Source organism: Bufo bufo, chromosome 4 (genome assembly GCF_905171765.1).
Source record: "Bufo bufo chromosome 4, aBufBuf1.1, whole genome shotgun sequence".
Lineage (NCBI taxonomy): Eukaryota > Metazoa > Chordata > Amphibia > Anura > Bufonidae > Bufo > Bufo bufo.
The window spans coordinates 632,780,287-632,799,457 of NC_053392.1; the positions used below are offsets into that span (position 1 = coordinate 632,780,287).

Genomic DNA, 19,171 nt, shown 5'->3' on the forward strand with positions numbered 1-19,171 from the left:
ACAGATATCAGGAGAGCCGACCTGATATACGGGTGTGAGAACAGTCCGCCCCTGTGAAGTCTCTGGTTTTATGTATCAGGACTCCCGCTGGACTCTCGGAGGACAGATATCAGGAGAGCCGACCTGATATACGGGTGTGAGAACAGTCCGCCCCTGTGAAGTCTCTGGTTTTATGTATCAGGACTCCCGCTGGACTCTAGGAGGACAGATATCAGGAGAGCCGACCTGATATACGGGTGTGAGAACAGTCCGCCCCTGTGAAGTCTCTGGTTTTATGTATCAGGACTCAAGCTGGACTCTAGGAGGACAGATATCAGGAGAGCCGACCTGATATACGGGTGTGAGAACAGTCCGCCCCTGTGAAGTCTCTGGTTTTATGTATCAGGACTCACGCTGGACTCTAGGAGGACAGATATCAGGAGAGCCGACCTGATATAAGGGTGTGAGAACAGTCCGCCCCTGTGAAGTCTCTGGTTTTATGTATCAGGACTCCCGCTGGACTCTAGGAGGACAGATATCAGGAGAGCCGACCTGATATACGGGTGTGAGAATAGTCCGCCCCTGTGATGTCTCTGGTTTTATGTATCAGGACTCAAGATGGACTCTAGGAGGACAGATATCAGGAGAGCCGACCTGATATACGGGTGTGAGAACAGTCCGCCCCTGTGAAGTCTCTGGTTTTATGTATCAGGAATCCCGCTGGACTCTAGGAGGACAGATATCGGGAGAGCCGACCTGATATACGGGTGTGAGAACAGTCCGCCCCTGTGATGTCTCTGGTTTTATGTATCAGGACTGACGCTGGACTTTAGGAGGACAGATATCAGGAGAGCCGACCTGATATACAGGTGTGAGAACAGTCCGCCCCAGTGAAGTCTCTGGTTTTATGTATCAGGACTCCCGCTGGACTCTAGGAGGACAGATCTCGGGAGAGCCGACCTGATATACGGGTGTGAGAACAGTCCGCCCCTGTGAAGTCTGTGGTTTTATGTATCAGGACTCCCGCTGGACTCTAGGAGGACAGATATCAGGAGAGCCGACCTGATATACGGGTGTGAGAACAGTCCGCCCCTGTGAAGTCTCTGGTTTTATGTATCAGGACTCCCGCTGGACTCTAGGAGGACAGATATCAGGAGAGCCGACCTGATATACGGGTGTGAGAACAGTCCGCCCCTGTGATGTCTCTGGTTTTATGTATCAGGACTGACGCTGGACTCTAGGAGGACAGATATCAGGAGAGCCGACCTGATATACGGTTGTGAGAACAGTCCGCCCCTGTGAAGTCTCTGGTTTTATGTATCAGGACTCCCGCTGGACTCTAGGAGGACAGATATCAGGAGAGCCGACCTGATATACGGGTGTGAGAACAGTCCGCCCCTGTGAAGTCTCTGGTTTTATGTATCTGGACTGACGCTGGACTCTAGGAGGACAGATATCAGGAGAGCCGACCTGATATACGGGTGTGAGAACAGTCCGCCCCTGTGAAGTCTCTGGTTTTATGTATCTGGACTGACGCTGGACTCTAGGAGGACAGATATCAGGAGAGCAGACCTGATATACGGGTGTGAGAACAGTCCGCTCCTGTGAAGTCTCTGGTTTTATGTATCAGGACTCCCGCTGGACTCTAGGAGGACAGATATCAGGAGAGCCGACCTGATATACGGGTGTGAGAACAGTCCGCCCCTGTGAAGTCTCTGGTTTTATGTATCAGGACTGACGCTGGACTCTAGGAGGACAGATATCAGGAGAGCCGACCTGATATACGGGTGTGAGAACAGTCCGCCCCTGTGAAGACTCTGGTTTTATGTATCAGGACTGACGCTGGACTCTAGGAGGACAGATATCAGGAGAGCCGACCTGATATACGGGTGTAAGAACAGTCCGCCCCTGTGAAGTCTCTGGTTTTATGTATCTGGACTGACGCTGGACTCTAGGAGGACAGATATCAGGAGAGCCGACCTGATATACGGGTGTGAGAACAGTCCGCCCCTGTGAAGTCTCTGGTTTTATGTATCAGGACTGACGCTGGACTCTAGGAGGACAGATATCAGGAGAGCCGACCTGATATACGGGTGTGAGAACAGTCCGCCCCTGTGAAGTCTCTGGTTTTATGTATCAGGACTGACGCTGGACTCTAGGAGGACAGATATCGGGAGAGCCGACCTGATATACGGGTGTGAGAACAGTCCGCCCCTGTGAAGTCTCTGGTTTTATGTATCAGGACTCCCGCTGGACTCTAGGAGGACAGATATCGGGAGAGCCGACCTGATATACGGGTGTGAGAACAGTCCGCCCCTGTGAAGTCTCTGGTTTTATGTATCAGGACTGACGCTGGACTCTAGGAGGACAGATATCAGGAGAGCCGACCTGATATACGGGTGTGAGAACAGTCCGCCCCTGTGATGTCTCTGGTTTTATGTATCAGGACTGACGCTGGACTCTAGGAGGACAGATATCAGGAGAGCCGACCTGATATACGGGTGTGAGAACAGTCCGCTCCTGTGAAGTCTCTGGTTTTATGTATCAGGACTCACGCTGGACTCTAGGAGGACAGATAGCGGGAGAGCCGACCTGATATACAGGTGTGAGAACAGTCCGCCCCTGTGAAGTCTCTGGTTTTATGTATCAGGACTCCCGCTGGACTCTAGGAGGACAGATATCGGGAGAGCCGACCTGATATACGGGTGTGAGAACAGTCCGCCCCTGTGAAGTCTCTGGTTTTATGTATCAGGACTCCCGCTGGACTCTAGGAGGACAGATATCAGGAGAGCCGACCTGATATACGGGTGTGAGAACAGTCCGCCCCTGTGAAGTCTCTGGTTTTATGTATCTGGACTGACGCTGGACTCTAGGAGGACAGATATCAGGAGAGCCGACCTGATATACGGGTGTGAGAACAGTCCGCCCCTGTGAAGTCTCTGGTTTTATGTATCTGGACTGACGCTGGACTCTAGGAGGACAGATATCAGGAGAGCCGACCTGATATACGGGTGTGAGAACAGTCCGCTCCTGTGAAGTCTCTGGTTTTATGTATCAGGACTGACGCTGGACTCTAGGAGGACAGATATCGGGAGAGCCGACCTGATATACGGGTGTGAGAACAGTCCGCCCCTGTGAAGTCTGTGGTTTTATGTATCAGGACTCCCGCTGGACTCTAGGAGGACAGATATCAGGAGAGCCGACCTGATATACGGGTGTGAGAACAGTCCGCCCCTGTGAAGTCTCTGGTTTTATGTATCAGGACTGACGCTGGACTCTAGGAGGACAGATATCGGGAGAGCCGACCTGATATACGGGTGTGAGAACAGTCCGCCCCTGTGAAGTCTCTGGTTTTATGTATCAGGACTGACGCTGGACTCTAGGAGGACAGATATCAGGAGAGCCGACCTGATATACGGGTGTGAGAACAGTCCGCCCCTGTGAAGTCTCTGGTTTTATGTATCAGGACTCCCGCTGGACTCTAGGAGGACAGATATCAGGAGAGCCGACCTGATATACGGGTGTGAGAACAGTCCGCTCCTGTGAAGTCTCTGGTTTTATGTATCAGGACTCACGCTGGACTCTAGGAGGACAGATATCGGGAGAGCCGACCTAATATACGGGTGTGAGAACAGTCCGCCCCTGTGAAGTCTCTGGTTTTATGTATCAGGACTGACGCTGGACTCTAGGAGGACAGATATCGGGAGAGCCGACCTGATATACGGGTGTGAGAACAGTCCGCCCCTGTGAAGTCTCTGGTTTTATGTATCTGGACTGACGCTGGACTCTAGGAGGACAGTTATCGGGAGAGCCGACCTGATATACGGGTGTGAGAACAGTCCGCCCCTGTGAAGTCTCTGGTTTTATATATGAGGACTCCCGCTGGACTCTAGGAGGACAGATATCGGGAGAGCCGACCTGATATACGGGTGTGAGAACAGTCCGCCCCTGTGAAGTCTCTGGTTTTATGTATCAGGACTGACGCTGGACTCTAGGAGGACAGATATCGGGAGAGCCGACCTAATATACGGGTGTGAGAACAGTCCGCCCCTGTGAAGTCTCTGGTTTTATGTATCAGAACTGACGCTGGACTCTAGGAGGACAGATATCGGGAGAGCCGACCTGATATACGGGTGTGAGAACAGTCCGCCCCTGTAAAGTCTCTGGTTTTATGTATCAGGACTCCCGCTGGACTCTAGGAGGACAGATATCGGGAGAGCCGACCTGATATATGGGTGTGAGAACAGTCCGCCCCTGTGATGTCTCTGGTTTTATGTATCAGGACTGACGCTGGACTCTAGGAGGACAGATATCGGGAGAGCCGACCTGATATACGGGTGTGAGAATAGTCCGCCCCTGTGATGTCTCTGGTTTTATGTATCAGGACTGACGCTGGACTCTAGGAGGACAGATATCAGGAGAGCCGACCTGATATACGGGTGTGAGAACAGTCCGCTCCTGTGAAGTCTCTGGTTTTATGTATCAGGAGGACTCCCGCTGGACTCTAGGAGGACAGATATCGGGAGAGCCGACCTGATATACGGGTGTGAGAATAGTCCGCCCCTGTGAAGTCTCTGGTTTTATGTATCAGGACTCCCGCTGGACTCTAGGAGGACAGATATCGGGAGAGCCGACCTGATATACGGGTGTGAGAACAGTCCGCCCCTGTGAAGTCTCTGGTTTTATGTATCAGGACTCCCGCTGGACTCTAGGAGGACAGATATCGGGAGAGCCGACCTGATATACAGGTGTGAGAACAGTCCGCCCCTGTGAAGTCTCTGGTTATATGTATCAGGACTGACGCTGGACTCTAGGAGGACAGATATCGGGAGAGCCGACCTGATATACGGGTGTGAGAACAGTCCGCTCCTGTGAAGTCTCTGGTTTTATGTATCAGGAGGACTCCCGCTGGACTCTAGGAGGACAGATATCGGGAGAGCCGACCTGATATACGGGTGTGAGAACAGTCCGCCCCTGTGAAGTCTCTGGTTTTATGTATCAGGACTCCCGCTGGACTCTAGGAGGACAGATATCGGGAGAGCCGACCTGATATACGGGTGTGAGAACAGTCCGCCCCTGTGAAGTCTCTGGTTTTATGTATCAGGACTGACGCTGGACTCTAGGAGGACAGATATCGGGAGAGCCGACCTGATATACGGGTGTGAGAACAGTCCGCCCCTGTGAAGTCTCTGGTTTTATGTATCAGGACTCCCGCTGGACTCTAGGAGGACAGATATCGGGAGAGCCGACCTGATATACGGGTGTGAGAACAGTCCGCCCCTGTGAAGTCTCTGGTTTTATGTATCAGGACTGACGCTGGACTCTAGGAGGACAGATATCAGGAGAGCCGACCTGATATACGGGTGTGAGAACAGTCCGCCCCTGTGATGTATCTGGTTTTATGTATCAGGACTCCCGCTGGACTCTAGGAGGACAGATATCGGGAGAGCCGACCTGATATACGGGTGTGAGAACAGTCCGCCCCAGTGAAGTCTCTGGTTTTATGTATCAGGACTCCCGCTGGACTCTAGGAGGACAGATATCAGGAGAGCCGACCTGATATATCGGTGTGAGAACAGTCCGCCCCTGTGAAGTCTCTGGTTTTATGTATCAGGACTGACGCTGGACTCTAGGAGGACAGATATCGGGAGAGCCGACCTGATATACGGGTGTGAGAACAGTCCGACCCTGTGAAGTCTCTGGTTTTATGTATCAGGACTGACGCTGGACTCTAGGAGGACAGATATCGGGAGAGCCGACCTGATATATCGGTGTGAGAACAGTCCGCCCCTGTGAAGTCTCTGGTTTTATGTATCAGGACTGACGCTGGACTCTAGGAGGACAGATATCGGGAGAGCCGACCTGATATACGGGTGTGAGAACAGTCCGCCCCTGTGAAGTCTCTGGTTTTATGTATCAGGACTCCCGCTGGACTCTAGGAGGACAGATATCAGGAGAGCCGACCTGTGAAGTCTCTGGTTTTACGTCCAGTGTGATCCCCTCTATAAGGACACCTGCACACACTGTGGATTTTGTTGCAGAAATGTCTGCGAATGAAGATCAGTTCCCTTAATTTCAGTGGGCGACGCGCATCGATGTCTCTTAGCCCCATTCAGGTGAATAGAACTGATTATGAGTCATCAAAATTTGTGAAGTCACCCTAAATGAAGAAGGTTTGTCAGTTTGCTGGTCTGGGGTATTGAAGACCTCAGCAGTGATCGGAGAGAAGCAGTTGTTGCTGCCATCAATCTGGAATGGTTATAATGCCACAGGACCCGGGCACCTTGCAGTCAATGACTCAACCATGAGCAACTCTGTATATCAAGGTATTCCAGAGTTAGGTGTGAGGCATCTATCCAACACTTGGCCGAAACTGGGTAACGGAGACGGACAATGACCCTGAGCACAGCAGCAAATGTACAGCAGAACGGTTGAGAAAGAAGGGAACCAAGTGCTGATCCACAGGATAGGGCATAACTAACTGATCGTGGGGGGTCTGACCGCAGGGACCTCCACTGATCACGAGAACACGGGTCCCGTTTCTCCATTCTGCACAACCTGCATCAGAATGGATAAAAGGACCCCAGATCTCATCATCAGTAGGGGTCCCAGCAGTCAGACCCCCAGCGATTAGATAGTTATCTCCTATCCTGTGGATGGAGGATAACTTACACTCGCCACAACCCCTTTAAGAGAACAAAACGGACACCCCCAAACCTTAGAAAACCAGGACCTCAAGTTACTGCTGCTGAAGGTGCTGCTACAAGCTATGGAATCATGAGGGGCACTTGTATATGGAGTCATGAGGGGCACTTGTATATGGAGTCATGAGGGGCACTTGTATATGGAGTCATGAGGGGCACTTGTATATGGAGTCATGGGGGGCACTTGTATATGGAGTCATGGGGGGCACTTGTATATGGAGTCATGAGGGGCACTTGTATATGGAGTCATGAGGGGCACTTGTATATGGAGTCATGAGGGGCACTTGTATATGGAGTCATGAGGGGCACTTGTATATGGAGTCATGAGGGGCACTTGTATATGGAGTCATGAGGGGCACTTGTATATGGAGTCATGAGGGGCACTTGTATATGGAATCATGGGAGGCACTTGTATATGGAGTCATGAGGGGCACTTATATATGGAGTCATGAGGGGCACTTGTATATGGAGTCATGAGGGGCACTTGTATATGGAGTCATGAGGGGCACTTGTATATGGAGTCATGAGGGGCACTTGTATATGGAGTCATGAGGGGCACTTGTATATGGAGTCATGAGGGGCACTTGTATATGGAGTCATGAGGGGCACTTGTATATGGAGTCATGAGGGGCACTTGTATATGGAGTCATGGGGGGCACTTGTATATGGAGTCATGAGGGGCACTTGTATATGGAGTCATGAGGGGCACTTGTATATGGAGTCATGAGGGGCACTTGTATATGGAGTCATGAGGGGCACTTGTATATGGAGTCATGAGGGGCACTTGTATATGGAGTCATGAGGGGCACTTGTATATGGAGTCATGAGGGGCACTTGTATATGGAGTCATGAGGGGCACTTGTATATGGAGTCATGGGGGGCACTTGTATATGGAGTCATGGGGGGCACTTGTATATGGAGTCATGAGGGGCCCTTGTATATGGAATCATGGGAGGCACTTGTATATGGAGTCATGAGGGGCACTTGTATATGGAGTCATGGGAGGCACTTGTATATGGAGTCATGAGGGGCACTTGTATATGGAGTCATGAGGGGCACTTGTATATGGAGTCATGGGGGGCACTTGTATATGGAGTCATGAGGGGCACTTGTATATGGAGTCATGAGGGGCACTTGTATATGGAGTCATGAGGGGCACTTGTATATGGAGTCATGAGGGGCACTTGTATATGGAGTCATGGGGGGCACTTGTATATGGAGTCATGAGGGGCACTTGTATATGGAGTCATGAGGGGCACTTGTATATGGAGTCATGAGGGGCACTTGTATATGGAGTCATGGGGGGCACTTGTATATGGAGTCATGGGGGGCACTTGTATATGGAGTCATGAGGGGCACTTGTATATGGAGTCATGAGGGGCACTTGTATATGGAGTCATGAGGGGCACTTGTATATGGAGTCATGAGGGGCACTTGTATATGGAGTCATGAGGGGCACTTGTATATGGAGTCATGAGGGGCACTTGTATATGGAGTCATGAGGGGCACTTGTATATGGAGTCATGAGGGGCACTTGTATATGGAGTCATGAGGGGCACTTGTATATGGAGTCATGAGGGGCACTTGTATATGGAGTCATGGGGGGCACTTGTATATGGAGTCATGAGGGGCACTTGTATATGGAGTCATGAGGGGCACTTGTATATGGAGTCATGAGGGGCACTTGTATATGGAGTCATGGGGGGCACTTGTATATGGAGTCATGGGGGGCACTTGTATATGGAGTCATGAGGGGCCCTTGTATATGGAATCATGGGAGGCACTTGTATATGGAGTCATGAGGGGCACTTATATATGGAGTCATGAGGGGCACTTGTATATGGAATCATGGGAGGCACTTGTATATGGAGTCATGAGGGGCACTTATATATGGAGTCATGAGGGGCACTTGTATATGGAGTCATGGGGGGCACTTGTATATGGAGTCATGAGGGGCACTTGTATATGGAGTCATGAGGGGCACTTGTATATGGAGTCATGAGGGGCACTTGTATATGGAGTCATGAGGGGCACTTGTATATGGAGTCATGAGGGGCACTTGTATATGGAGTCATGAGGGGCACTTGTATATGGAGTCATGAGGGGCACTTGTATATGGAATCATGGGAGGCACTTGTATATGGAGTTATGAGGGGCACTTATATATGGAGTCATGAGGGGCACTTGTATATGGAGTCATGAGGGGCACTTGTATATGGAGTCATGAGGGGCACTTGTATATGGAGTCATGAGGGGCACTTGTATATGGAGTCATGAGGGGCACTTGTATATGGAGTCATGAGGGGCACTTGTATATGGAGTCATGAGGGGCACTTGTATATGGAGTCATGAGGGGCACTTGTATATGGAATCATGGGAGGCACTTGTATATGGAGTTATGAGGGGCACTTATATATGGAGTCATGAGGGGCACTTGTATATGGAGTCATGAGGGGCACTTGTATATGGAGTCATGAGGGGCACTTGTATATGGAGTCATGAGGGGCACTTGTATATGGAGTCATGAGGGGCACTTGTATATGGAGTCATGAGGGGCACTTGTATATGGAGTCATGAGGGGCACTTGTATATGGAGTCATGAGGGGCACTTGTATATGGAGTCATGAGGGGCACTTGTATATGGAGTCATGAGGGGCACTTGTATATGGAGTCATGAGGGGCACTTGTATATGGAGTCATGAGGGGCACTTGTATATGGAATCATGGGAGGCACTTGTATATGGAGTCATGAGGGGCACATGTATATGGAGTCATGAGGGGCACTTGTATATGGAGTTATGAGGGGCACTTGTATATGGAGTCATGAGGGGCACTTGTATATGGAGTCATGAGGGGCACTTGTATATGGAGTCATGGGGGGCACTTGTATATGGAGTCATGAGGGGCACTTGTATATGGAGTCATGAGGGGCACTTGTATATGGAGTCATGAGGGGCACTTGTATATGGAGTCATGAGGGGCACTTGTATATGGAGTCATGAGGGGCACTTGTATATGGAGTCATGGGGGGCACTTGTATATGGAGTCATGAGGGGCACTTGTATATGGAGTCATGAGGGGCACTTGTATATGGAGTCATGGGGGGCACTTGTATATGGAGTCATGGGGGGCACATGTATAGGGAGTCATGAGGGGCACTTGTATATGGAGTCATGAGGGGCACTTGTATATGGAGTCATGAGGGGCACTTGTATATGGAGTCATGAGGGGCACTTGTATATGGAGTCATGGGGGGCACTTGTATATGGAGTCATGAGGGGCACTTGTATATGGAGTCATGAGGGGCACTTGTATATGGAGTCATGAGGGGCACTTGTATATGGAGTCATGGGGGGCACATGTATAGGGAGTCATGAGGGGCACTTGTATATGGAGTCATGAGGGGCACTTGTATATGGAGTCATGAGGGGCACTTGTATAGGGAGCACTTAGTTTTCATCTGAGGCTGGAGTTTCCTCATTATTAGACCTTCTAAGACCCGGATGATTATATTATGTCCTGTCACATAAAGCAGACAACTTACAAGACCGGGGGGCGCCATTTTCCTCATAACTGTAAGGAGACCGTGTCTGGTCTGCGGGGGTCTCCTGGGATATGTCACCCCCACATCTCGATGCCCTGCACAGACACAGCCCAGCGGCACGGTGTAGCTACAATGGTGCAGAACCCCCACAACTCCACAAGCAATGACATAGATACACACCATCATCTGAGGTCTGCAGAGAAGATGGGGTTAACTTAGGAGATTTCTGCACCCGAGGTAAGACTTCTTCTGGTGGACCTACAAAAAAAAAGGGCAGAGTTACAGAGGGCACAGGACCCATCACTGCCCTGTACAGAGGGCACAGGACCCATCACTGCCCTGTACAGAGGGCACAGGACCCATCACTGCCCTGTACAGAGGGCACAGGACCCATCACTCCCCTGTACAGAGGGCACAGGACCCATCACTGCCCTGTACAGAGGGCACAGGACCCATCACTGCCCTGTACAGAGGGCACAGGACCCATCACTCCCCTGTACAGAGGGCACAGGACCCATCACTGCCCTGTACAGAGGGCACAGGACCCATCATTGCCCTGTACAGAGGGCACAGGACCCATCACTCCCCTGTACAGAGGGCACAGGACCCATCACTGCCCTGTACAGAGGGCACAGGACCCATCACTGCCCTGTACAGAGGGCACAGGACCCATCACTGCCCTGTACAGAGGGCACAGGACCCATCACTCCCCTGTACAGAGGGCACAGGACCCATCACTGCCCTGTACAGAGGGCACAGAACCCATCACTGCCCTGTACAGAGGGCACAGGACCCATCACTGCCCTGTACAGAGGGCACAGGACCCATCACTCCCCTGTACAGAGGGCACAGGACCCATCACTCCCCTGTACAGAGGGCACAGGACCCATCATTGCCCTGTACAGAGGGCACAGGACCCATCACTCCCCTGTACAGAGGGCACAGGACCCATCACTCCCCTGTACAGAGGGCACAGGACCCATCATTGCCCTGTACAGAGGGCACAGGACCCATCACTCCCCTGTACAGAGGGCACAGGACCCATCACTCCCCTGTACAGAGGGAACGGGTGTAGCTGGCCAGCTTAGACCTGTCCTAGGTTGCTAGTATAGCTTATATGTGTATACAGCCAGACCTGCCAATAACCTTAATACAGTTCCTATGTTTGTGTGTTAAAGACAAAAGCAGAGTTATTTACAGTGACTTCATGTTTGGATGTCATATAACTGTTATATATTGTCTTCACAGAAGCCGAAAAGATAATATGCTTTTAAGATTCTTTATATAATGTAAGGTTAGCTCAATGACACAGCAGAAACAACAGAAAGCATAAAGTTAAACTGTTGTTGCTGGGCAGGAGTCTTGACCAATCACAGCCAGCCTCACACACAGCAAGAGTTTTGACCAATCACAGCCAGCCTCACACACAGCCTGTATGGGAAATTCCCCTAGCACCAGCTGCTAGAATCATTATTCACCAGAGACAGGAGCTGAAGAGACATTCACTCCACTAAAAGCTGTGTTTTATGGAATCAAGAGGCCAAAATAGGTATTTAAAACAGTTATATAATGTTCCTACTGTTAATATAGTGATTAGAACTGTATACTGAACTAGTTATATGTATGTTTACTTACAGTTCCACCAATTGCAAACTAAAAAGTTGACAATTCAAATTCCATATTGCAATTCAAATTGCATACAACCATACCAGATCATACTCAACCAATCTGCAAATAGTTACTGCTAACTGCATACTGCAAATTGCAACAAAATTCAGCAAGTGAACTATTAGTTAGACCTCAGATATACCCCTCAGAGAGATCATAAAGTGCTTAAATAACTTAAAGTGAGAGTACAGATACTGAAGAGAGAAATATATCCACCAGTTTATGTTGAATGACAAGATTGAACAGTTGAACCACCATCTTATGCATACCGCCATTTTGTGATCTCTTTTCAACACATGTTATGTACATTGACTATCTGCTGCGGAGGTGGCAGTGTTATATATGAAGAAAAGTTGAAGTTAATAAAGAAGTTATTTCAAGCATTTGGGGTGCTCTTTATACCTACTGTTTCCATAGAACGGCGCTAGAGGAATTACAGAGTAATAGACAGTCTGTTTAGACTAAAAGTCAGAGATATCAGAATTCTTCTAATGCCGCAGCGCAAAAGGCACTTCATAGTGCTGCGCCTGCCAAAACGGGACCCATCACTCACCTGTACAGAGGGCACAGGACCCATCACTCACCCGTACAGAGGGCACAGGACCCATCACTGCCCTGTACAGAGGGCACAGGACCCATCACTGCCCTGTACAGAGGGCACAGGACCCATCACTCACCCGTACAGAGGGCACAGGACCCATCACTCACCCGTACAGAGGGCACAGGACCCATCACTCACCCGTACAGAGGGCACAGGACCCATCACTCACCTGTACAGAGGGCACAGGACCCATCACTCACCCGTACAGAGGGCACAGGACCCATCACTCACCCGTACAGAGGGCACAGGACCCATCACTGCCCTGTACAGAGGGCACAGGACCCATCACTCCCTTGTACAGAGGGCACAGGACCCATCACTGCCCTGTACAGAGGGCACGGAACCCATCACTGCCCTGTACAGAGGGCACAGGACCCATCACTGCCCTGTACAGAGGGCACAGGACCCATCACTCACCTGTACAGAGGGCACAGGACCCATCACTCACCCGTACAGAGGGCACAGGACCCATCACTCACCCGTACAGAGGGCACAGGACCCATCACTCACCCGTATAGAGGGCACAGGACCCATCACTCACCCGTACAGAGGGCACAGGACCCATCACTCACCCGTACAGAGGGCACAGGACCCATCACTCACCCGTACAGAGGGCACAGGACCCATCACTCACCCGTACAGAGGGCACAGGACCCATCACTCACCCGTACAGAGGGCACAGGACCCATCACTCCCTTGTACAGAGGGCACAGGACCCATCACTGCCCTGTACAGAGGGCACGGAACCCATCACTGCCCTGTACAGAGGGCACAGGACCCATCAGTGCCCTGTACAGAGGGCACAGGACCCATCACTGCCCTGTACAGAGGGCACAGGACCCATCACTCCCCTGTACAGAGGGCACAGGACCCATCACTCCCCTGTACAGAGGGCACAGGACCCATCACTCCCCTGTACAGAGGGCACAGGACCCATCATTGCCCTGTACAGAGGGCACGGGACCTATCACTCTCCTGTACAGAGGGCACAGGACCCATCACTGCCCTGTACAGAGGGCACAGGACCCATCACTGCCCTGTACAGAGGGCACAGGACCCATCATTGCCCTGTACAGAGGGCACAGGACCCATCACTCCCCTGTACAGAGGGCACAGGACCCATCACTGCCCTGTACAGAGGGCACAGGACCCATCACTGCCCTGTACAGAGGGCACGGGACCCATCACTCTCCTGTACAGAGGGCACAGGACCCATCACTCCCCTGTACAGAGGGCACGGGACCCATCACTGCCCTGTACAGAGGGCACAGGACCCATCACTGCCCTGTACAGAGGGCACAGGACCCATCACTCCCCTGTACAGAGGGCAGAGGACCTGTACAGAGGGCAGAGGACCCATCACTGCCCTGTACAGAGGGCACAGGACCCATCATTGCCCTGTACAGAGGGCACAGGACCCATCACTCCCCTGTACAGAGGGCACGGGACCCATCACTCCCCTGTACAGAGGGCACAGGACCCATCACTCCCCTGTACAGAGGGCACAGGACCCATCACTCCCCTGTACAGAGGGCACAGGACCCATCACTGCCCTGTACAGAGGGCACGGGACCCATCATTGCCCTGTACAAAGGGCACGGGACCCATCACTCCCCTGTACAGAGGGCAGAGGACCCATCATTGCCCTGTACAGAGGGCACAGGACCCATCACTGCCCTGTACAGAGGGCACAGGACCTATACAGAGGGCAGAGGACCCATCATTGCCCTGTACAGAGGGCAGAGGACCCATCACTCACCTGTGCAGACAATTTCGCCGTCCTCCATCAGTACGATGACGTCCGCTTTCTCCAGCAGTTCGGTGCGGTGGGTGCAGAGGATCCTTGTCTTGTGTCTGAGAATACCCAGAATGCATCTGTCCATGAGGTGAGCGGCCACATCTGTGTCCACTGCGGCCAGGGGGTCATCCAGGAGGTAAATGTCCTTCTCCTGTGGAGGTGAAGGAGGGTGATTAACCCCCCAGAGCAGCACGCTCTACCCACCAGTTCCTCCGCCATCTTCACAGAAGGAATGATTGCTGCTCTGAAGAGGCAGCATTAACAGTGGTGAGGGAGGACTCTGAAGGACACCATGATGAGTAATGACTACAGGAACTGCCGCCAGATTGTGACATTACCCAACCTGAAGAGGCCACGCCCAATTATGGAGGACTGTACCACCATGCTGCCTGCCCTGTGGGAGGAGCCTAGTTTTATCAGCTGCCCTGCGCTATGGCAGGGGGCAGGGGCCTAGTACTATCAGCTGTCCCAAGTCCTACTCTGTAGGAGGGGCCTAGTACTATCAGCTGTCCCAAGTCCTACTCTGTAGGAGGGGCCTAGTACTATCAGCTGTCCCAGGTCCTAGTACTAGGTCCCACCCACAGAGTATCAGCTGTCACAGGTGCTGCTTTGTAGCTAGAGCCTAGTACTATCAGCTGTCACAGGTCCTGCTCGGTGGGAGTAGAATAGTACTATCAGCTGTCACAGGTCCTGCTATGTAGGTAGAGCCTAGTACTATCAGCTGTCCCAGGTCCTGCTCTGTGGGAGGGGCCGAGTCCTATCAGCTGTCACAGGGCCTGCTCTGTGGGAGGAGCCTTGTACAATCAGCTGTCACAGAGCATGCTCTGTAGGTACAACCTAGTACTATCAGCTCTCACAGGTCCTGCTTTGTGGCAGGAGCCTAATACTATCAGCTGTCACAGTCCTGCACTGTGGGAGAAGCCTTGTACTATCATCTGTCACAGGTCCTGCACTGTGGGAGGAGCCTTGTACTACCAGCTGTCACAGGGCCTGCTCTGTGGGAGGAGCCTAGTACTATCAGCTCTCACAGGGCCTGCACTGTGGGAGGAGCCTTGTACTATTATCTGTCACAGGTCCTGCACTGTGGGAGAAGCCTTGTACTATCATCTGTCACAGGTCCTGCACTGTGGGAGGAGCCTTGTACTACCAGCTGTCACAGGGCAGGCACTGTGGGAGGAGCCTTGTACTATCAGCTGTCAAAATTCCTCAACCACCACTAGGATTCTATAGACAGGGACTCACCTGATATACAGCCCGGGCCAGGCTTATCCGAGCCTTCTGCCCTCCACTCAATGTCACGCCATTCTCCCCGACCTCTGTCTGGTCACCAGCTGGCAAAATCTGAAGTGGAGGAGAATGGTGAGGTCAGATAGTTAGTTGATTGGTTGTCAATATGGCGAGTCCTCCCCCAAAAGGATATACAAAATAAAAGGTTTTCCACAATCCTACCAAATAAACAAGAGGACCTGAACCCCAACTGCTTCCCCAACAGCTGGAGAAGCCGGACCTGCCACCTAAACCCCAACTGCTAGAGAAGCCAGACCTAGAACCTGAACCCCAACGACTGACGAAACCAGACCTGGGACCTCAACTCTAATTGCAGTCACGTCCCCCAACAGCCAAAGAAGCTCAAGCTCACCCAATATCTGTAGAAGCTGGACCTGAACCCAATCTGCTGCCACGTCCCCAATAGTTGGAGAAACCGGATCTACTACCTGAACCCCAACTGCTGGGGAAGCTGGAACTAGGGCCTGAACCCCATTACCTGGAGAAACTGGACCTGAACTCCAACTGCTGTCTTGCTCCCCAACAGCCGGAGAAGCCAGATCTGGGACCTTAACCCCAACTGCTGGAGAAGATGGACCCGGGACCTGAACTCCATCTGCTGCCACGTCCCCCAACAGCTGGAGAAGATGGACCTGAACCCTAACTGTTGGGACATCACCCAACAACTGGAGAAGTCAGACCTGGGACCTTAACCCCAACTGCTGGAGAAGCCACACCTGTGAGCTGAACTCCAACTGCTGCCATGTCCCCCAACGACTGTTGAAGCTGGACTTGTGACCTGAACTCCAACTGCTGGGATGCCCCCCAACATCTGGAGAAGTCAGACCTGGAACCTGAACCCCAACTGCTGGAGAAGCTGGACCTGGGACCTCAACCCCAACTGCTGCCACTGTCCCCCAATGACTGAAGAAGCTGGACCTGTGGCCTAAACTCCAAGTGCCACCACTCACGTTGAGGTCCGGGCTCAGGGCGCAGGCCTCCAGCACCTCCTTGTACAGGCGCTCATTGTACTCCTTCCCAAACAGGATGTTCTCTCGGATGGTGGCGAACTGGATCCACGACTCCTGAGCTACAAACCCAAATCCAAACTCCTGGTGTGCGACAAACAAGTCTCCGCCCAGCCTGCCGCAAGAACAGAAAAGACGCGCTTTACTATGTGCCCCGGAGCTGCGCTCCAGCATCTGAGAGCCGCCATTACCTGCCAAGTTCTCCGGTGATCGCTGAGAGTAACGAGCTCTTCCCGCAGCCAACCTTCCCGACAACCGCCAGCAGCATGCCCTGTGAAAGAGGCCGACACCGATAACGTGACCCCAAAAACTCACAGGAATGAGGAGGGTGCAACACCACAAGGATGTGGAAAAGTATTCATACCCCGCAAGAACAAGTTATCAACCCCCAGAGAGTAGATATGAAAAACATCAGCTCTAGATGTGACTGGAGTATAAGACAGAATGATATAACAGCAGACATGTGGCTGCAGCTCTGGATGTGACTGGAGTATAAGACATGATGCAATAGCCATTTCTTGGCGGCAGAGCTGAGTGGGGGTCAGTACAGGGTGTATAGCCGGGTGGTTATCTGGGGGTTCAGGCTGGGGGGCGCCTCACCTCCTTCACAGACAGCTGCTGGATAAAGAGGGTGAAGGATCTGGATTCCTTGACCTCTGACCCCCAGGAGAAGGTGGCATTCCTCATCTCCACCGCCAGACGTCCATTTCTAGAAGGAGCTGAAACGACAGCAGAGACTTCAGGTCGTGTGGGGCAAGGTGTGGGCGCAGGGCGGGGACACTTACCTTCCACCCGGTAGTAGCGCAGCATGTCCTGCTCCGGGAGCCCCAGGAAGCTCTCCACCCGCTCCAGGGACACCTTGGCCTCCAAAACTCCATTCAGCACCCAGGGGAAGTTATTGAGGGGCAGAATTAACATCCCCACCAGAGCCAAGGAGGTGAACACCTGCAAGGGAGGAGGGCAGGGTCAGGAAACCGGAAGAAGCGCAGTCACGAGGTGAAGAGGGAGCGCGGAATGAAGAGGAAGAGAGAGGGGGCGGGGTCAGGATGGGTGGGGAATAGAGGTGGAGAGGAGGTGGGGTCAGGATGGGTGGGAAATAGAGTTGGAAAAGGGGCGGGGTCAGGATGGGTGGGAAATAGAGGTGGAGAAGGGGAGGGGTCAGGAGAGCATATAGGTGGGGAGTGGGCGGGGTCAGGTGTATTGTCTGCTGCACCCGACATGATGGCACTCACCTTAGCCGCAGTCAGCTGGTGTCCAAGCAACACATAGGTGATGAATGTGATGATGGATATAAGGACGGGCAGCGCCGCCCACAGGTAAACACACACCGCGTCCAGCAGCTTAATAGCACGAAGACTGCGCAGCTCTCGTGCCCGTAACGTAGACACCAGACGGGCAAAATGTTCCTCCCACGTGTAAAACTTCACCACCCGCATCCCGGACAGGAGCTCCGTCACCAGCTGGAGAGACAGCGAACTGTGACATCACTGCCCTCCAGATATAAGGTATATTATACAGGAGGTGACATCACTGCCCTCCAGATATCAGTTATATTATACAGGAGGTGACATCACTGCCCTCCAGATATCAGTTATATTATACAGGAGGTGACATCACTGCTCTCCAGATATCAGTTATATTATACAGGAGGTGACATCACTGCCCTCCAGATATCAGTTAGATTATACAGGAGGTGACATCACTGCTCTCCAGATATCAGTTATATTACACAGGAGGTGACATCACTGCCCTCCAGATATCAGTTAGATTATACAGGAGGTGACATCACCGCTCTCCAGATATAAGGTATATTATACAGGAGGTGACATCAGTGCTCTCCAGATATCAGTTATATTATACAGGAGGTGACATCACTGCCCTCCAGATATAAGGTATATTATACAGGAGGTGACATCACTGCCCTCCAGATATCAGTTATATTATACAGGAGGTGACATCACCGCTCTCCAGATATAAGGTATATTATACAGGAGGTGACATCACCGCTCTCCAGATATCAGTTATATTATACAGGAGGTGACATCACTGCTCTCCAGATATCAGGTATATTATACAGGAGGTGACATCACCGCCCTCCAGATATCAGTTATATTATACAGGAGGTGACATCACTGCTCTCCAGATATCAGTTACATTATACAGGAGGTGACATCACTGCCCTCCAGATATCAGTTATATTATACAGGAGGTGACATCACTGCTCTCCAGATATCAGGTATATTATACAGGAGGTGACATCACCGCCCTCCAGATATCAGTTATATTATACAGGAGGTGACATCACTGCTCTCCAGATATCAGTTACATTATACAGGAGGTGACATCACCGGTCTCCAGTTATCAGGTATATTATACAGGAGGTGACATCACTGCCCTCCAGATATCAGTTATATTATACAGGAGGTGACATCACCGCTCTCCAGATATCAGTTATATTATACAGGAGGTGACATCACCGCCCTCCAGTTATCAGTTATATTATACAGGAGGTGACATCACTGCTCTCCAGATATCAGTTACATTATACAGGAGGTGACATCACTGCCCTCCAGATATCAGTTA

The 19,171-nt window shown here is 51.7% G+C and overlaps 1 protein-coding gene across 3 annotated transcripts in view; it reads right to left on the reverse strand.

Annotated features, from left to right (window-relative positions):
* LOC120999840 (ATP-binding cassette sub-family C member 10-like) overlaps window positions 1-19,171 on the reverse strand; it is a 269,544-nt gene that overhangs the window by 211,926 nt on the left and 38,447 nt on the right. For all 3 annotated transcript variants that reach the window (XM_040430860.1, XM_040430859.1, XM_040430861.1), the window contains exons 4-11: window positions 17,821-18,048; window positions 17,374-17,533; window positions 17,189-17,307; window positions 16,780-16,859; window positions 16,532-16,703; window positions 15,537-15,635; window positions 14,256-14,445; window positions 10,408-10,485 (exon numbers count right to left, since the gene is read on the reverse strand). In XM_040430860.1, coding sequence (XP_040286794.1) covers window positions 10,408-10,485; window positions 14,256-14,445; window positions 15,537-15,635; window positions 16,532-16,703; window positions 16,780-16,859; window positions 17,189-17,307; window positions 17,374-17,533; window positions 17,821-18,048 — 1,126 coding nt within the window. The remainder of the gene's footprint in view (window positions 1-10,407; window positions 10,486-14,255; window positions 14,446-15,536; window positions 15,636-16,531; window positions 16,704-16,779; window positions 16,860-17,188; window positions 17,308-17,373; window positions 17,534-17,820; window positions 18,049-19,171) is intronic.